This window comes from Rhinichthys klamathensis, unplaced genomic scaffold, assembly GCF_029890125.1.
Source record: "Rhinichthys klamathensis goyatoka isolate OS25496 unplaced genomic scaffold, OSU_Roscu_1.1 h1tg000051l_1, whole genome shotgun sequence".
Taxonomy (NCBI): Eukaryota; Metazoa; Chordata; class Actinopteri; order Cypriniformes; family Leuciscidae; genus Rhinichthys; species Rhinichthys klamathensis.
Genome location: NW_026606597.1, coordinates 1,925,360 through 1,944,668, shown reverse-complemented (window position 1 = coordinate 1,944,668; position 19,309 = coordinate 1,925,360). Strand labels below are relative to the sequence as shown.

The 19,309-nt window shown below is 38.3% G+C and overlaps 1 protein-coding gene across 1 annotated transcript in view; it reads right to left on the bottom strand.

Moving 5' to 3' along the window:
• Positions 1-19,309, bottom strand: part of igdcc4 (immunoglobulin superfamily, DCC subclass, member 4) — a 101,513-nt gene that overhangs the window by 25,433 nt on the left and 56,771 nt on the right. Inside the window, 2 exon segments of the mRNA XM_056247985.1 lie at positions 2,371-2,504; positions 16,669-16,828. Coding sequence (XP_056103960.1) covers positions 2,371-2,504; positions 16,669-16,828 — 294 coding nt within the window.

The following is a 19,309-nucleotide window of genomic DNA, read 5'->3' as shown; positions in this document are numbered from 1 at the left end:
ATAGAACCATAAAACAGATGTTTCACAATTGAAGGGGTGATATCATGAGGAATCATATTTCCAATGTTCTTATGATATAAAATATACTGTATATGAGTATTATGAAAATATTCTTTAACTTTCATTCAAAACAGTCCAAAAATCTAAATTAAGCTGCAAAATAGCTCATTTCATTTTTGTATGACATCTGGAAGGTGAATAAATTTGCACCAATGACCACTCATTTTTACACATTAGGACCATATGGTGTTTAGAAATCTGGCCTGTCCATCATGGTCAAATAATCCACTTGTTAAATCATGACTTAACAAATACTCTTTCGGGGTACAAGCCTCCACTCCGTTTAAAGTAAGAATACTATCTCAAAAGACATATATGAGCACTATTAAGCTAAGCTTTAAAAAAAAAAAAAAAAAAAAAAAACAGTCTCTGGCCTTATGGCATCCCAGACACCAACATTTTAACAATTCAGAAGAAATTAATCACTGTCTGGAAATATTTGTCATGGAGATAAAGATTAGGATCATGAAATTTTGGAAGTATTACCGCACAGCGTAAGTACACATTAACACAATTTGTTGTTTTCTTTTGGGATCTGATAGAGCGTTTGGACCCGGAAACGGTGATGTGTGACATCAGACTTAATAAGTGGAATGGGAGAAAATAATATAGATATTATCATGCCTAAACAATAAAACGACAAGTAAAATATGAATAAAATGTCACTGCCATGCTTCTAAAGTTTTCATTTCAGTCTGATATTTTTTGCACATTTTGGCATAGATTGATGTGAAGCTGTCACAATGTAATCTAGCTTTTGCAGAGAGACTGTTAGTGAAGGATGAAGCAACCTGCAAATTTAATTTCACATTTCCCATACAAAAAGGCACTCTAAGAAAAGTCTTCAAAAATACGGCCCAATGTACCGTTAAAGGGATAGTTCTCCCAAAATGACAATTCTGTCATCATTTACTCACTCTCATGTCCCTCTAAATCTGTACGACTTACTTTCTTCTGTGGAACACAAACGAAGATATTCTGAAGAACACTGTCGGTTCCCAAGGACTTCCATTGTATGGACAAATATGCAACTAAAGTCAACAAGAACAAAACTGTTTGGTAACCAACATTCTTCAAAACATCTTCTTTTGTGTTCAGCAGAAGAAATAATTGTCATTTTTGGATGAACTATGCCTTTAATATTCAGGAATTTTCCGTATCTATTATTTTGCACAAGTGTTTTACCCATATTCTGAATTACGCAGTGCATTGCGTTGTGCTTTAAATGTCTGTAAACTTAATGGAAAACATACTGGTAATTTTGTGCTAGAACATGATCTGTTTTTCTACAGATTGTTTTCTTACAGTGTACTTGGAGAGGAACGCAACAAAAACAAACTATTTAATTCCAAGGGTCAGAGAGAGGGCAGAAAAACTAAGTTATAACTAACATTATAACTAGCACTATTAAAGGTGCTATATGTAACTTTTCTTATAAAATGAATCCTTTTTTTATTGCCTGTGTGTGAAGGGGTTGTAATCACCCATTACAATGATCCACTTGTCGGGTTTTGCTATTACCTCTGAAGGCCAGTATTCCTATTTCTATGTGAAGTCTCCGGGTCGGATTTTCTGCGAAATCCATCGGATGTGACGTGCATGCGCGCTCCCGAGCCTCTCTCCTTTTTATATACAGTCTATGCGACGGCACTGCAGCGAACGACATGGAGTCTGATAACACCCAAAAACGACTCCAACACAAACTGTTACACTGAAATTGTTCAGTCTAGTTCACTAACCGTTTTCGTCATCATATTATACATTCACCTATGTTGACATTGCTGATTGTGAAAGAAACACGAATAGTTAGTGAAATGCCTTATGCTAGATAACACCACATGCCGGCTAAATGCAGTCAATGTAACGTTATCATGGTACGAGCATGGAGCATTAGTTCAACGTCAAGCTGATAAAAGTAGCCTATTATTGTAACGTTGCAGTGGGCGTTTACATGAGTTTCCAGCATGTTGTGTGATGCTTTCTCCGGTGTGTTGAAAGTCTCAGTGTGGCCGGTACCATGAGTGCTCGCTCTTGTGTTCGAGCACGCGCAAGAGCACGAGCGCTCTTGTAAAAATTGGTTGCAATCTGAAACATCACCGATAGAGGCCGCTAAAAAATACCTTTAAGTGGAACTCTATAATTCCAATGTTTAATGAATTCTCCCAGAGTTGTAAATCTCTAAAAGGCCATTACTGTGTGAGTCAGAGAGATGAGGTGAATGGAGCCTCAAGAGTCTGTGAGGTGAACAGATCACGAATAATGAAAAGCCATCTATGATGGGGTAATTAGAAACAGGTTTTTGTATTATACCTGGGCTAACTGTGAGAGAAGCATCTTGGCTGAAGCGCTTGCGGGCAGAGTTGAAGGCCATGCAACGGTACAAGCCTTCATCTTCTTTAGAGACTCCTAAAATCTGCAGCACCCCATTAGGAAGAGATATGTACCTGTAAGAGAAAGAATGAGACTAGCGTTAGCATTTCTAAATGTGTGTGGGTTTGTTTAATTCTAAATCGAAGCTTCTTTTAAGCTTTAGGAGGCTAGAAATCTGCTATTTTTCCCAGCACTAAGCGCCAGCCAACTCAGAACAACATATAAAGCGGCAATATACACAAACCATACGGAAGAAATAACATTGCGGGGGAGTGAAAAATGGAGAAATAAAGGGCAGAGAAAAGGAGTAGAAAGAGATTTTAGTCTATAGATGTAGGAGAACAGTCCAAAATGGCAGCTTGTATCTACAAAAGTCAATTTCTCTCTTCCACTCACTCTTTCTCTCTTTGTTTGCAGTGGCGAGGTCAGGTTGCAGCACTAATATTCATTCTATAGTCATCTTTCTCCCAAAGAGACCGCTTTCAAATCCTCTTTTCATTCAGGACCGATATTATACACCATTAATCTTGTAGACTTATCCCCAAGAGCAAGACACTCTGGCAGAAAGGCCACAAAGACCAAGGTTAGGTGAATTTGTCCATCTGTGAGTGCAAGCGGGTTGAAACCGGGTGCATTTTACAATTCAGAATTCATTGGGGCTGTGAGAGTTCAGCTGAGGACACGTCCACACCAGAGCTACACCTCCAGCGACACGGCGCCGCCTCAGCTGCGCTCGGGATGTAAATGAGAGTGACTGCAGCAGCCGCCAGAACACGACAGCGTGTATTAATGCACGGCTAATGTGCAAGTGTGTTCTCATTAATATGGAGAGGGGCTGTGAATACAAAAGACACTTTTTTTACGGATACAAAAGGAAGAATCTGATGCAAATGGAATGATCTCAGAAGCACGTCTCCAAATCTGTATCCTTTTTCAAGTTTGTTCTCATTTGTAATTCCAAACTGCTAGAGCAAAAATAAGCTGTAAGAGATCAAAAACCTCATGTGAAAATGCAGAGACAAACTTATCAAGACTACTAGAACTTCTACTTCTGTCCTGTACATTTACTGTACGTACAACCTTAATTCACAATCTTACATCTAATGATTAAAAGTGTTAAACAGATGGCTAAAAGTGTAAACATCTGTTTAGCTGTCTGTAATTTAGTTCCATTCCAAGTCCCAAATGGAATGTAACATTTTATTTAATTAAAAAGTTTATATAGTGTACATACATTACCGTTCAAAAGTTTGGGGTTGGTAAGATTATAATGTTTTCTGAAAGAAGCTGCAATTATTTGATCAAAAATACAGTAAAAAAAAAATTATATTGGGAAATATTATTACAATTTAAAATAACCGTTTTCTATTTTAATATATTTGAAAATATAATTTATTCATTTGATGGCAAAGCTTTTCAGCAGCCATTAATACAGTCGTCAGTATTGCACGATGTAATATGCTGATTTGGTGCTCAAGAAAGATTTCTAATTATTATAAATGTTGAAAACAGTTGTGCTGCTTAATATTTTTGTGGAAACAGTTATAGATTGTTTCCTTATGTTTCTTTGATGAATAGAAAGTTCAAAAGAACAGCATTTGAAACAGAAATCTTTGGAACAATCTAAAAGTCTTTACTGTCACGTTTGATCGATTTAATGCATCCATACTGAATAAAAGTATTAAAGTGCCCCATTATGATATTTTAAAGGTTCCTAATTTTTTTTTGTAGGTCTCCTAAAATAGGTTTACATGCATCCAAGGTAAAAAAACAATTCAGTTTTCTCATTATATACATTGCACATCACCTCAATTCTCAAAGAGTCAGAAGATTCAGTCTCTCTAAACCCCTCCTTTCTGTGAGCTACTCTGCTCTGATTGGTCAGACAGCCCAGTCTGTCGTGATTGGTCTACCACTTACAGTGCATGTCAGACACCAAATGTCTATTACCATATCTGAATTTCAGCTCCTGAGGCTTCCTCAGCGCTTGATTCAGTGATACGAATGATGGCATCTGGTTTACTGTATCAATTCCAGTGCGAGTTCTCATTCTTCTGAAGTGCAGGCAAAGTGTATTCGCAGTGCTGAAAACAGTGTCTTCTCGACATGTCGACAACAGCTACTGTCATGACTTACTCCAGTTCTCCCTCTCTCTGCCTGTGCTTTCCTGTCTGTTTTCCAGTGTCCCATTCATTCAAAATAAAAAAGCAATAAACAATTTAAATAAAACTCAATTGGATGGCATTTGATGTAAACCATGATGACACAGTTGCTGTCATATGCAGATAAACTTTCTTCAGTGAATTCCTCAACAGAACCTGACAGCAGATGATGAAATATCTAAATGATGCAATCAGGAGACATTTTAAATCTAATGCTCTGTCCTTATTTGACATTTCAAAAGTCTTTCCTTTTCACTCTGCATGTTTTTCATAATCCTTAAAGGTGCATAGCGCAGGTTTCTGAGTTTTTGCAGAACTATGCCCCCTCTGGCGACAAGCGAAACTGCAACCAGAGATGTGCACGCTCATGGATCACACGCACGCTTGCACGAGCTGTTCATAACCAAAAGAGCATCAGCCGCACAAATCTTTTGTTGACAGTCATAATGTCTTCAGAGGTAATAAAGTTATAAATCTGCAAGTCATTTTAAATATATGAAAGGAAAGGCATTTGAGTAAATTACACACTTATGTGTGAGGGGAAAACGGGGGTAGTAGAAAAGTTCGGTTTTTGTTTCCATCTATCTCCATGTATGTTGAACTGTTTTATGTGTTTACTGTATCCACTTATGAGTGTATTATTATGGAAACACGTTCATGAACAATATAAGTTATTACTTTGTAAAAGCGCAAAATAAAAATCATACCATACACAGTTGGTCAACAAAGTACACTCAAATGTCTCACGGTAATAAACAATCAAATGGCACTATGACGTTACTTACTGTAAAAGCCAAACAGGCTAATCCGCCGAATTCACATTTCCGGGAACAATTTAATTATTTTTTACGGAAAAAAAATATATAGCCAATGCGACGGCGTTCTTCCTTGTTGGTCAAGGACATGAGCACCTTATCATGTTAGCAAAGGCTACCGGTAGGTCATACACAAAAACATAGGTAACTTTAGCATCTTTTATGGGATATGTTTTATGTTGTACTATTCTTCCGAAGACAATTCCAAGTTTATGAATCTGTTCACTGACAATGGTAGTAAAACCAAATCTGATTGTACATTTATCTAGCTTACGCTAAAGCATTACACATTTTACGCATCGTCATTTGTTGTCATAGATTTGCCCTATCAGACATTAGAGACTGGGCTATATCTTACCGTTTTATCAAGAAAAAAGCCAACTGAGGATCCCGTTTGAGACCAAGAGCAGACCGGAGATCTCTCCATTTGTTGAATGCCTTCCCGAGGTTGACTCTCGTCCTACTCCGACGCCTGTCTGACTCCAATTTGGACCTTTTGGTGGCACTAGACAAAACTTTTCTTTTCTTTACTTTACGTGGAGTTTGCGTTGGGGTTTGGAATGGACTACAAGCCGGTCTCTTTGAATCCATCTTCTACCTTTGACGCACGAGTTGTCTTCGCTGATGCGGAGAATAGCGGCGCCGGTGAATACACAAACCTGCGAGACATAAGCTGTGTCCCAAAGTGAAGGCTGCGTCCTCCGAAGGCCGCATTTGAAGGCCGCTTGTGTCACTATGGAAGCATATGGGTAGCAATATTCAATTTGAAATGTAATATGCAAAATGACAATGCAATATGTAAAATGGCATTGCATTCTGTATTTAAATTTTCATTTTACATTACCATTCTAGCAAGTTTGGTGCAAAATGAAAATGAAAATGCATTTTCAATGTGCACATTGAATTTTGCTACATTCATTGCGGGACATTTCATGAAAATGCAATCGCAAGTGTCTTGACTGTGAGTGTAAATTCAATTAAGAAAAATAACATTTGAATGATCATTTTGCCACAGTTTTTGCTTGAACATGCTACACATATCTAATCATTTCTGTAATGCATTTTCATTTTGCAATTTATAAAGCGTTTCAATAATGCATATTAAAACTAGTGTATGAAATGGCAAATGTAAATTATGTAATTTCATTTTCATTTTGCAACAAACTTGCTAGAATGGTAATGTAAAATGAAAATTTAAATACAGAATGCAATGCCATTTTACATATTGCATTGTCATTTTGCATATTACATTTCAAATTGAATATTGCTACCCATATGCTTCCATAGTGTCAGAGCGGCGCGACGAAGGCTGTCCCAATTCAAAGGCTGCATCCTCGAAGGCCGTATTCGAAGGCCGGTTGCGTCATCACGCCGCGACGAAGGCTACCCTGATTCAAAAGCGACGCCAAATGCACCCTTCGGCCCTGTCCCAAATGGCACACTTCATGTGCACTTTCGGTCTTGTGGACTTACAATGGCTGCCGCGTGCGCGTGTCCGTTAAGTCCGTGAGACCATAGTGTGTCCCATTTGTCATTTTTAGATCTCAGAAGGGTGCTCGCGAGCGCCCCCTCTGCGGTCGATTTGCGCCCTTGATGCGCACTTTTGCCGAGCCCGCGCTGATGCGGACTCCACAGCAGACTTCTTCCCGACATTCAAAGCGGCGTTACGTCGCGAAAGTGCGGACTCAGAGGAAGACCGCGAGTGCTTAGGGTTCCATTTGGGACAGGGCAATTGTTTCCCCGTGAAAGGAAGGATACATAAATGGACACTCAGCGGCCTATCCTACCCCATAAGTCATTGCGCGCCGCCGACGAAAGCATTTTTAGTGCAGCATTTGCTGTGTAGCTTAGCCTACAGTTCAAATTCAAATTTTGGTGTTCAATTCAGCGTTTTTAAAATACAACAACCGTTCATTTTTCGTTTTTAAATTATGGCTTATAAAAAGAAAAAACGAATGGACGCAAATTTACACAGACCGAAGACTATCAAACTTTTCTACAAAATCATTTAAAATATTTAATAATATAAGGTCCCTAGCCTACTTGAGAAACGAAAAATGAACGGTTGTTGTATTTTTAAAACGCGAAGTTGAACACCAAAATTTGAATTTGAACTGTAAGCTACACAAATAGGCTACTGCGCAAAAAATTGTTTATGACTTTTTGCCCCTTTATTACACATTTAAAATATTCCCAAATTAATATGGAAAAAAATGTCGATTTTACTGGTTTTCTAAGGCCAAATTAGAACCTGGAAATTACATTTCCCCCGCAGTGCTGAATGAGAAGAGTCTCAGGAACCATACAGAGAGATGATTTATAGGCTAATGATAATAAATGTGTCTGAAAAAATAACGAGCCATTTTAATTGTTCGTTTAAAAGTGAACATTTCAAGCTTTATAGGCTATATTTTGTTTCAGTTCATTTATGAGACGCGCTCCAGTTCACGGAGATGAAAGCGCGCCTGATTATTTTATTTTACAAAAGCACAACGTTTTCTTGTTATGTGAGTTTGGACAAATAAAAGTAGTTGCGAATGATTTATTATTCTTTTCTGTATGAGCAGAAATGATTTTAGGTTAGAGTATTTTAAGTTGTTTCCACTGTTGATAGTAAAATGCATGTGTTCGCGCTGGCGCGCGCTCCACACTCCCACACACACTTGGATATGCGTCAAAATCTTGTGTTTATTTGGGATAATCTTAGCCCTGTATTATTATTGTCTAACCTGTATTAATGACTGACATTTCATGAATTGCTTTGTTCCTTTTTTGGATAAAAGCGCCTTCTAAATATGTAGCCTATGTAATAATAATAATACTTATTTGCGTTTATAACTATAAAAGAGTTCACTGGACACAGTAATATGCTAATCATAAAATAATTTATGAATGTTTTATTTTGTGTTTGTGTTATATTTCTTTCCTTATATGTGAAGTGTTGTTTTGCTTATTCGATTTGAGGTTTTTCATCCCAAAAAATGGACTTCAAAGATACAAGTAGGCTAGCCTAAATGTCGTTTTTTTTTTTTTTTTTTTTTTTATTCAAGAAATTATCAATTTTAAAAAGTTACGTTTAAACATAATGAAATGCATCCCGCATAAACAGGTGGTCTGGTTGCCACAGACCATGCAGGGAGAGGACACAAATCCGTGAGTAGAGTTTACAAACCCGTGGGAACGGATTGCAAAAGCGTGGGCACGGTTTATTAATTTGTGGGTACAGATAGCAAAATCTGAGAGCGCGGATTAGGAACTCGTGGGTACGGTTTACTTAATCCGTGTGCACGATTTGTTAAACCGAGGGAACAGTTTAATAATTCGAGAGTACAGTTTATAAACTAATGGTAACGGATTGCAAATTGTCGCCACGGATTGTTTTGTTTTTCCCCCATATGTGACTTCCCGGGCTCCGTATTATGGGGTTGAAAACCTGTCTAAATAGATTCACCATGGTCCATTTATGTAGGGCTACATAATAATAATAATAATATATATATATATATATATATATATGTATGTATGTATGTATGCAGAGGTGTAGTGGTAAAAAAAGAGGTGGGTAAATTCTGGTGGACCACAACGTGGTCACCCGGTAAGGTGGGCCACTGCCTACCTGATGACATTGCTAACATTGCTCGACATTAAGCCTTTTCACTTGTCCTTCGGACAAGTAAATCTGTCATTCACTTGTCTGAGTAAAAAAATTGCTTGTCCGGATTTTTTTTTTTTTGGTGTGTGTTAATTTATTCTAAAACAATATTCTCATTTATTCTGATTATTCTCATCAGTGTTCAATCAGCTTTGATATTTAAATCGGCATATTGTAATATCTGCACCTTTAAAGGGTGTCCCCTCCCCCTATATTATTAAATGTATGCTTCATCTTTCATTTTAAATTCATAAATTTGGTCAATAAATTCAATTATTTAGAATAATAAGACACTATAGGGCTGTTACCCGGGCTGATCAAATTAAATAATGTACACTGAAAAATTACAATTGTGTAAAATAATGTTATGAAATTGATTTAAATTTACATATAAGAAACATTGGAAAGAATGATCCTACTTTTAAACATAACACTAAACCGCCAGTAGGTGGCGGCAGGCGACCGTCTTAATGAGTGAGTCATTGATTCATTCATTCAAACAAACAAACAAACAAACGATTCGTTCAAACGGCTGATTCATTCAAGAATGAGACAGATATTTATGAATGGGTCATTGAATCTTTGACTCAATCGATTCGTTTAAAATGCTGAATCATTCAGTAATGAAAACAGGTTGAGTGTTACTGTGAGATGCGCCGTGGTTCTGCAGTGATTTTTGTTTGGAACTATTTTCGCTGCTGAAACAGAACAAAAACAGCCAATATTGCATCTAAAATGTAAGTGACTTAATTTTAACTGTTTATTGAACTGTTGTAGGAAATGTCACATTTTCAATCATGATGGTGTTCAGGAAAAATAATTGAGGTTGCTTAACATATGTAAAAAATATAAAAACTCTACATTTAGATTTTTATAGGCAGTATGTTGTTAACTGGTTAACTGAGTGTGTGTGTGTGCGCTCATTTGTGTAGATTTCTGCTCGAGAGGCTGCGCGAGCGTCAACAGCGCAACCTTACCGTCCGTCAGTAAAAGTCAACAACACTGACAGTAATGCAGCGCAATATGAAAGAGTTAGTCTTAGTTTTAACAACCTATGAAACTAATAATGAACAATATGAAACTAAAACGACATAAGCTTAATTTAAAATGTCTTAGGAACTACGGGCTATTTAGAGGTGGATAAACGCTATTTAGAGGTGGATAAACGCTATTTAGAGGTGGATAAACGCTATTTAGAGGTGGTTAAACACACTTTGGAGGTGGGTAAACGCTATTTCCGAATATTGGGAGGTGCGTAAACGGCGTTTACGTGCGTTTAGCCTCCACTACATCCCTGTATGTATGCCTATGTTTTCTTTTCTTTTCATATTTCCGATTTTTTAACGTTTCATGTAATCCTGCGAGTCAGGACGCAGCTCTGTATTGGGACGCAGTAAAACAGCTCTGGCCATGGTCTTCTTGGCTAAGCCGAAAATACATGAGTGAAACATCCTCACCATCTCCTCCAATAAAACATAAAATATAAAAATAAAAATTATGAATTCTTGCTCCATTTCAACAAGTAACTTAATGTCGTGTAGAATGGCAGCTCTCGTATCGCCACGTATAGGTGACAGCATAATGGGGAACACCTGGTGGCGCAATTAGAAATCCTACGAAGGCTAGACTCGGAGCGTCCTTCGAAGGCTGGGTAGGCTGGGTCCTTCGAAGGACGCAGCCTTCACATTGGGACACAGGCCCAGTCCCAATACTCACTTGAGCCCTAAGGCCTTCCTGGAAGTGGACACTTGTTGAAAGTGCACTTAGCGGAGCAAGGGCCCGAAGCTGTGAAGAGCAGAATTGGGACAGTTTTGCACACATCACTATCTACGTCACTTCTGTTGTGATCAGGGGAGTAAACACCGTTCATTTGGCTAATGTGTGTGCTGTAAAGCTTATAATAGCTGTCGCATGACACAATCCTTTGAATGAAAAAATGTATATCTTTTTTTACTCTTAGCTCCCAACCTTTCTGTTAATGTTATTAATATTAAATTAGTTTTTGGCTAAGATAAATTGTGATTGAGGTTTACCTGAGCTTATACTGCCTTACCGTATTCACAGCGATTCGAAACATTTTTAATTATGTTATTATGGAAATTGATATATGAAATTCTTCCCATCCCATACATGAAAAAATACATGACGTGTTGGTGATATATAGGGTATATATTAAAATAGTCTTACACAGGTTATATGAAATAAAATGACACAACCCTGTCTCTTTTTGTTACATTTTAGTTTTATTGATCAATAATAGCCATTATTAAAGTATAAGTAGCCTAAAAAGTATAAGAAGCTATATAAGTCAAGAAATAAAGCAAGTTAAAAGATTCAGTCAAACATAAGTCAATAGGCTAATGTTACAACGTTACCGTTAAATAGCCTAAATATATAAAATTATGAAACTTCACTTTGCCCTCAGCCAAAATGATTGGCCAGGGAACAAATCATAGATTAATGAAACCAAAGATCGCCCGTTAGATATACACAAGCCGATTTATAGCTCATGTTTAACCACTAGACACAGAGCCCGCGGGAAACGTCAGAATGACTAGCCGAGGTAAGGCTGTTCCAGCTGGGGTACATGAGCACTGAGCTCCCGCTGATCCCTGGAACTCCGAAAACGTCAGATCAAATTTTTAAATAGGCGTTATCTTTATAAATAAACCACAGATTTGAGCTTTAAACAACTATATTCTCGACTGAAAAACTCTTAAAACTACATTTCGTGACACAATAACACTAATATTTTTAAATTTCGCGGCCTTGAAAAACACTTCACCACACCGGCTTCCTTTATCTTCGGAGTTTCCGCTCCCGAACAGCAGCACCATAGCAACCGTTCTCCCCCATTGGTTAGCTGTTCGAAACGTCACAACACTACAAGGATTCTGGGTAATAGCCCACAGCAAAGTGAGGTCTGATGCACACTTGCGAAAAGGGTGCATTAAGTGCCCTTACGATCACCCCTGGAGAACACATTAGAGGATCGGGACACCCTACGGCCTTGCACCCCTTAGCGAGAACGCGCATTTGAGGGGCACAAGGGCGCAAGTGCGGATATTGGGACAGGGCCATAGCTTATAGCCTGGTGAGCGTGAACGCGCATGACGTCAGGCCCAGTCTCAAATTCGAGCCCGAATCCCTCTTATATATTTTACTGTACAGGATTATAAGGGGCAATCTCAGTGCGTAGAGAAGGGCTCATTCAGCCCATCAGGCAGTTCTTTAAGGATGTATAGGATAGAAAAACAGGTATTTTTAACATGAAAAGTTGCGCAATGCACCTTTAACTCTTGAAAATATCTATATTAATGGATAAATTATCTAATACTTACCCAACAATCAATTGGTAAACAGTAGGTATAATAAACCTGATGCACAATAATAATACTATGATGTGGCTGGATATCTATATGTGGTGAATTGATTTACATGTGAACACAAAAGATATCAAAGATTGATTTTAAAAACTGAAATGGTTCCCAAGGACACCAGGATGGGTAATAACGCTGGACATGACTATAAGTTCTTATAGCACCTTATCATTCTCAGTCTGAACAAGACTGTGATTATAATTCAATTCAATTTACATTTATTTGTATAGTGATAATGTGTGCTACCTAGCTACATCCAGCTAAATGAAATCAACCTGAAAAAAAATAAATCGAACAGGAAAAAAATAAATCAAACAGGAATTATATGACACCATAAGTTTTTGAGCCAACTTGGACAGTAGAGTAAACTATCAATACTTTACATGATTACTGTGCAGCATAGCCAGTAAGAGATTTATTGACCAAAAAATCTTTGCAGTTTCTTGCATATTCTGTTGTTGACCTTTTCAGATGGGGTGACCGAGAAATTTGCCAGCCTCTGCCATAGTAAGCCCTCCGTTCATCACATGACATGACATAATTTAAACCGATGACCCGGACTTCATTTGATGCAACAGTTCCCTACCCTCTGCCTCCCTCCCTCTGATGCCCACCTCTTTGATGGGGCCCATTCCCAACTCTTTGACCTCTGATGGGCTTCTCATGTGCAGACTTTCCTGCTCTAACTTGACAAATTGCAAAAGCAAATGTAACATACACACACTTTCAAATGTTAAACAACCGTGACTACCCTGAGATGAACTGGCAATCGTGATTAATTGCATCCAAAATAAAAGTTTGGGTTTACATAATATATGTGTGTGTACTGTGTATAATTATTTTGTATATATATAAATACACACATATGCATACATATATATATTTAAGAAGTATTTTCATGTATTTACTGTATATATATATATATATATATATATATATATATTTGTACATAATTTATTTTATATATAAATATTTTATATATAAATAACAAATTTTTCTTAAATATATACATGCATGTGTGTGTATTTAATATCAGCAAGACAATATTTTGCTGGGTGTGTTTATTGTGTTGGTACTTTGGCAGGTTTAGGACTGTCGTGGACAGCCGCCGACTCCTAACATTTTTGATATTCTTCATACTCTGTGTGGTGGTCAGTTCACAGCAGTGACAGAGATTATTTTTGTCCAATATGTTTCAATTGATTTTTACCTGATATGGGCATTTTTACCTTTATAAAACCATTTTTTAAACCTAATTATATGCATGCATCATCTTTTGTGTCAATTTCATAAATGTAATCAAATTTAATTATAAAAATAAGACACAATAGGGCTGTTACTAATCAAATGAAATCAGTATTAACAAAATTAATCTTTGCAATATTGAATATTCATATTTAAAATGATTTAAAACAAGAAAAGATACTTTAAATGTGAAATTAAAACTGCCAGAAGGTGGCAGCAAGTCACTGTTAATGAGCAAATCATTGAGATTCAACCGACTCATTCAAACGGCTGATTCATTCAAGGAAAGAAGCATTTAGGCTTGTTCGACTTGAACCGGCGCTGCACAGACCGATCTATGAATGACATCAAAATACCGCGAGAGCGATTAGAGAGCAGACAGCTCCGCATGCCTTTCAATCGCTCTCGCGTTACTTTGATGTCATAAACCGATCGGTCTGTGCAGAGCTGGTTCAAGTCGAACAAGCCTTTTGACTATGTTAATCTATCCCAAGGGGGTAATCCATCGACCGGAAGTTGAAGCCGGCCGGGTGCCGCCATCTTGTAGCAGAACTTCACTTGCGTTAGCATTTCCATTGACTCCCATTCATTTTGGCGTCACTTTGACAGCGAATAACTTTACATCTGAGGCGTTTAAAGACTCCATTTGTCCATTATTTATTTCTAAAGAAACACGACTATGTATAAAGTGCTCCATTACCTTCTATGTTACATTATGGCCCCGTAGAAACAGATATTGTAAAAATAGGCTAACGATTGCGTCATAACCACTCGACTCTCTGTCGCGCTGTACAGAAATTAACGCAGACAGGAAGAGAAGCTCGCACGGAATCGGGGGGACGCAGGGCCGTCGCTAGTGGGGTGAAAGGTGGTGACAATTATAGGGGCCCCCGCTGCCCAGGGGCCCCCACAAAATCCAGCAGTTATACTATTTAGGCCCCTGTAGTATGAATAATTCTAATATTTATATTAGTTGTATGCCTGAGATTTAAATGAAAACCACAAAAACTTGCAATTTGGGTAAATATTTTTCCAAATATCTGCTTCTCTTACCTCCATAATGGTTTAGTCCGACCTAAAGTATTTATTAATTATTCAGTCAGAGTCAGTGACAAACATCAGATGGACCCAATAAAATTGTAAGTCCCGCCCCAGCTCGTGAACAGAACCAATCAGAGTTGAGGCGGCAGCCTGAAGTTAACGATGAACTTGGTGGAAGAGCAGGAGACTGACTGACTGAAAAATGTCGGGGAAAAGAAAACAAATCAGGGAACCAGAAATGCCAGGAAAAGACGGAGAGGGAGGCAAGGAGAGTGGTTGTATCCCAGTCGATCAAGACGTTCTTAAAGACCGGTTATATATTGTTATTTCGCTGGGAATTAGAAAACTTCCGTCTACAGTCTGCCGTGTACAGTCATTTTTTATTATCGGTGCGCGCCGCAATCGACCGAATGATTACGTGGTCTAAATTCCTGTCTTTTTACACTATTGTAACTAGAGTTTAAAAAAAATTAACGTTACACGAGTCACGACGCATTGCATTATGCATCTGACCTGCCGGCTGATGATATTTAAAACATCGAGAAAACACGAATACAGCACACGTGCACTTGGATGAATAAATGTATTCGCTTTATTTAATAATATTACCAGATCCATATTATCTTTATTAAAAAATAAGACAATGAATGGTTTAATTTTTTTAAATAGACTGCATTCTTGTCAATTTCTAAATGTTTACTTTTTGATTTATGAATTATAACAGACTGATGGGGGGAAAAAAAATTATTACTTTTTAAAAATTGGTTTTATTATTATTTAACAATTTCTTGCTTTTTTGTTAGTTTTTATTAGTTGTAATTTTTATATAAACATTTAACTTTTAAAATAAAGGTTTTACAACAACATCACCATCTTCTGTTATGTGGGCCTCCATGTTCATCTATTGTACAGTATATGATATCGGTGGAGGGTGGTGGGGGCCCACATCAATATTTTTTCAGGGGGCCCCGAATCCTCTAGCTACGGCCCTGGGGGGACGTCCCGTCAAGGGAGAAGCCCATAGATAATGAGTCCATAAAAGCAACGGAATACTTACTCCTGCTCACTCACGCCAAAGAACTCTTTGCTCAAGTTCCCCGTCTCTGCAAGATTAACGTTGGCAATTTTCACGCACAGCTACTAGAAGATTAACGTCTGTCAGACAGGTTGCTCACGTCATCAAGCTTAGTTTGAGTCGGTTTGAGTCTGCGCGTCAGGAACGGAAGTGCTCAAAAATAGCTAAAAATGGGCTTCAACTGTCTCAACTGAGTTCCAATGAGATGGCTCTGTCCACTTCTTATACTGTCTATGATCTATCCTAGTCAACTGATTCGTTCAAAAAGCTGATTCACTCAGTAAGGAAACACCTCCGTGTGTGGCTTTGTTTTGAACTATATTCGTTGGCGATATAGAGCAAAAACAGGCATTATGGTGTCTAAAATGTAAGTCACTTAATATTAACTTCTTGTTTATTAAACTTGTATAAAATCAATTTCACATTTGTTATCATGCTGATATTTTGAGAAAAACTGCACTCTTGTGATATTTATTACTAAATTATATAAATCAAGACTAAATCACGCAGTAAAAGCGTGCACTCTAAATGCGCACCCGCACTAGTCTAATCTACAAGACTACATCACGTATTCATGCACTCTCTGGGTGTGTGTGAGGGATAGGCTATAGGCTACTCGATAATGTCAAATCGCACATCGTTAAAACAACAATTACGATATTAATCGCAGATGATATATAATCGCACACCCCTAAGGTACTGTATTATTAGTAGTATCTATATTTTTTCCAATAGGCCTAATTGAGCTCCCACGTTGGACTAGCTTTTGCACTTGCCATGGGGTCCTTAGTGCAAACATTGTCATACTTGAATAAAGTATGACAAAAAGGGAATTATACATTCCAAAACTTATGCCAAGATAACTTACCTGGATGGGTCTAGAGGGCCTGCAGGTGCAGGTAGAGGTGCCTGGTCCTTCTCCCAGGTGATACTTGGAGTGGGCAAGCCATCTGCATAGCACTCAAACCGGGCAGTGCCACCTACACGCACAACCTGAGGCTCAGGATCCTGAAGAAAACGGGACAAGCCTGAGGAAGACAGAGGGAGCAGAGTGTGGCCAAGAGGAAAGGAGCAGGAAGCAACAAGAAAAAAAAAGTGAATCAGTGAATGCATTACATTCACTTTTCATTGAATAAGCACAAAATGTAGCCACATGGTGGGAGTAGAGAGAGCGGGGCCCCTGACCTCTGCTCCAGTGCCTCTGAGCTTTGAAAATACTCTCACTTTGATCTGCTACATCTGCTACACTGCTCATAAGCCCACAGAACAACTCACACATAGAACAAGCCAGAGGAAACTTCATTATTCAAACTAATGATTAATGTTCATTTCTTGGTGTGACACAACTGATCATTTATACAATTTGAAAATGTTAAAAATGTATTTTGTGTGTATTATGGAAAATTGTGAATTAACAATGAACAATAGTATATTTAGAAATTCACATTAAATATACACCATGTAACTTTGTTTAGTTCAAAATTAACAAAATGTAAATAATGAGTCAATACATGTGTTTGTCTTACCCTGATTCTCTATGGTATTTAGACCTAGCGCTATGGTTTTCGCGGTAAATATGCGCAACTCGCCCGTGCATGTCTTGGCAAATCCGTACATTAGGGATGGGCATTTTTCAAAAATATTGTACTAGAATATTTGGGCTCATAAGAATCGAATATTCTAATATTTGTTTATTTAAATGACGTTAAAGGCTACAATATGTATTATTTTTTCGCCGCTAGGGGTCGCTAACCTCTTACAATAACCAAGGCGTAGGTTGATGACGCATAAACTGATCGAATTATGGAACTTGTCATGCTGATGGATCTCTAATAATGTTTATGGATGAGTGAATACATTGATGTTTTTTAACATGACTGTGGTATGAAGCATGGCACGATTGCAAATGAGAGACAGATATCAGCGCCACACGCGAGTCCCACGGATATAAAGGAATAAGGACATTTCATTCTACCGAACTACCCACAAGTGCAGAATTACTACTCACACAGGTTAGATTATTTGACGAATGAAACATAGTACATAGTTTTATGTACATTTGCTCACCTGTCTAAGGCTGCATTTACACTGCAGGGCCGGTTTCACAAAGATAGACTTTGACTATGGCTTAGATATAGTAGATAGTCAGACTTCAGATAGACATCTAAATCAGACCGTTGCACAAAGCACTTAAGACGCTGACTATCTTAAGTAGGACTGCACTGCAATGCATTCTGGGTAAAATAAGACACTTTTCAAAACAAAAAACATGGGGGATCGAGTAAGCGCATTCAACCGCTCAGTGCAGTTTACCCCAGTGGAAAATATGTGTTTGTTGGAGGAGTATAACAGTTACAAGGACATTTTACTTGGGAAATTTATAGGAGAATGTAGTAACAAGAAGAAATTTTTAATTTGGAAAAAGATTGCTACGACAGTGTGGCGAGCAGGATGAGGTCGAGGGACGTGAGAGCGGCGCGAGGCCGGTGGCATGATTGATAATGAGCGACACCTGCGAGACGCACCGGTCTCGTATCTTCACAGTTGTCGCTCCTCCTTTATGCTTCCGCTCCTCCGTGAGAGATACGAGACCGGTGCGTCTCGCAGATGTCGCTCATTATCAATCACGCCACTGGCCTCGCGCCGCTCTCACGTCCCTCGACCTCATCCTGCTCGCCACAGACAGTTAACAGCGTTAATCCGACCGTTGAGCGGAGCGTTAAAGACGTACAGAAAAGATACAAAAATATATTTCCAGTAGGTTACTGCGGTCCCTGAAAACGCTTTCCCTTCTCATAGCTATCTCCATAACGTCGTCAGCAAACCACAAATTATGAGCCATTTTACCTTTTCTTTTGGCTGTTTGTAATGTAATTGACTGTTACTGCTGGTTGCCAAGGTGACAGAGTCTTAGACCTAAGTTAGCCTGGGGGTAAGGTGTCTAATTTTTTTTGTCTAAATTAAGTCGGTCTTTATTTTTGTGAAACAGTCTAACTTGCATTAGACTAGTCTATGAGCTAATTTTTAGACTTGTCTAAAACTATAGACCGGTCTAAAATAGCTTTGTGAAACCAGCCCCAGGGTCTTGATGCCCAAATCCGATTTTCTGACTATATCCGATTTTTTTGACGACCCGCTTACATCATCTTTTAAAAGTGACCCGTATCCGATTTTTGCATTTACACTATACACTGCTGAAACTACCAAATGTAGACGTTCTGACCCGAAAAGGAAGTAAAACAGCACGAAATGCAATGGATGCAGATGCGAATAAAATTATCCAGTGTTTTGCTTTCCACAATATTTTGAAAAGTCAGCAAAACATTGGTCTCGTACGGCGGAGAAAAAAAGAGGAGAGCCCTTGTTGGCACTGTACGTTAGCCAGGAGCGCTTAAAACCGTGCCTCCCCATATGTCGTGAAATGTCTTCAAATGGAAGTGAAATGTCTAACAACCCTGCATTTTTGCCTGCACTGTCTCTTCGCCCCAAACACTCAAAAGACATGAAAC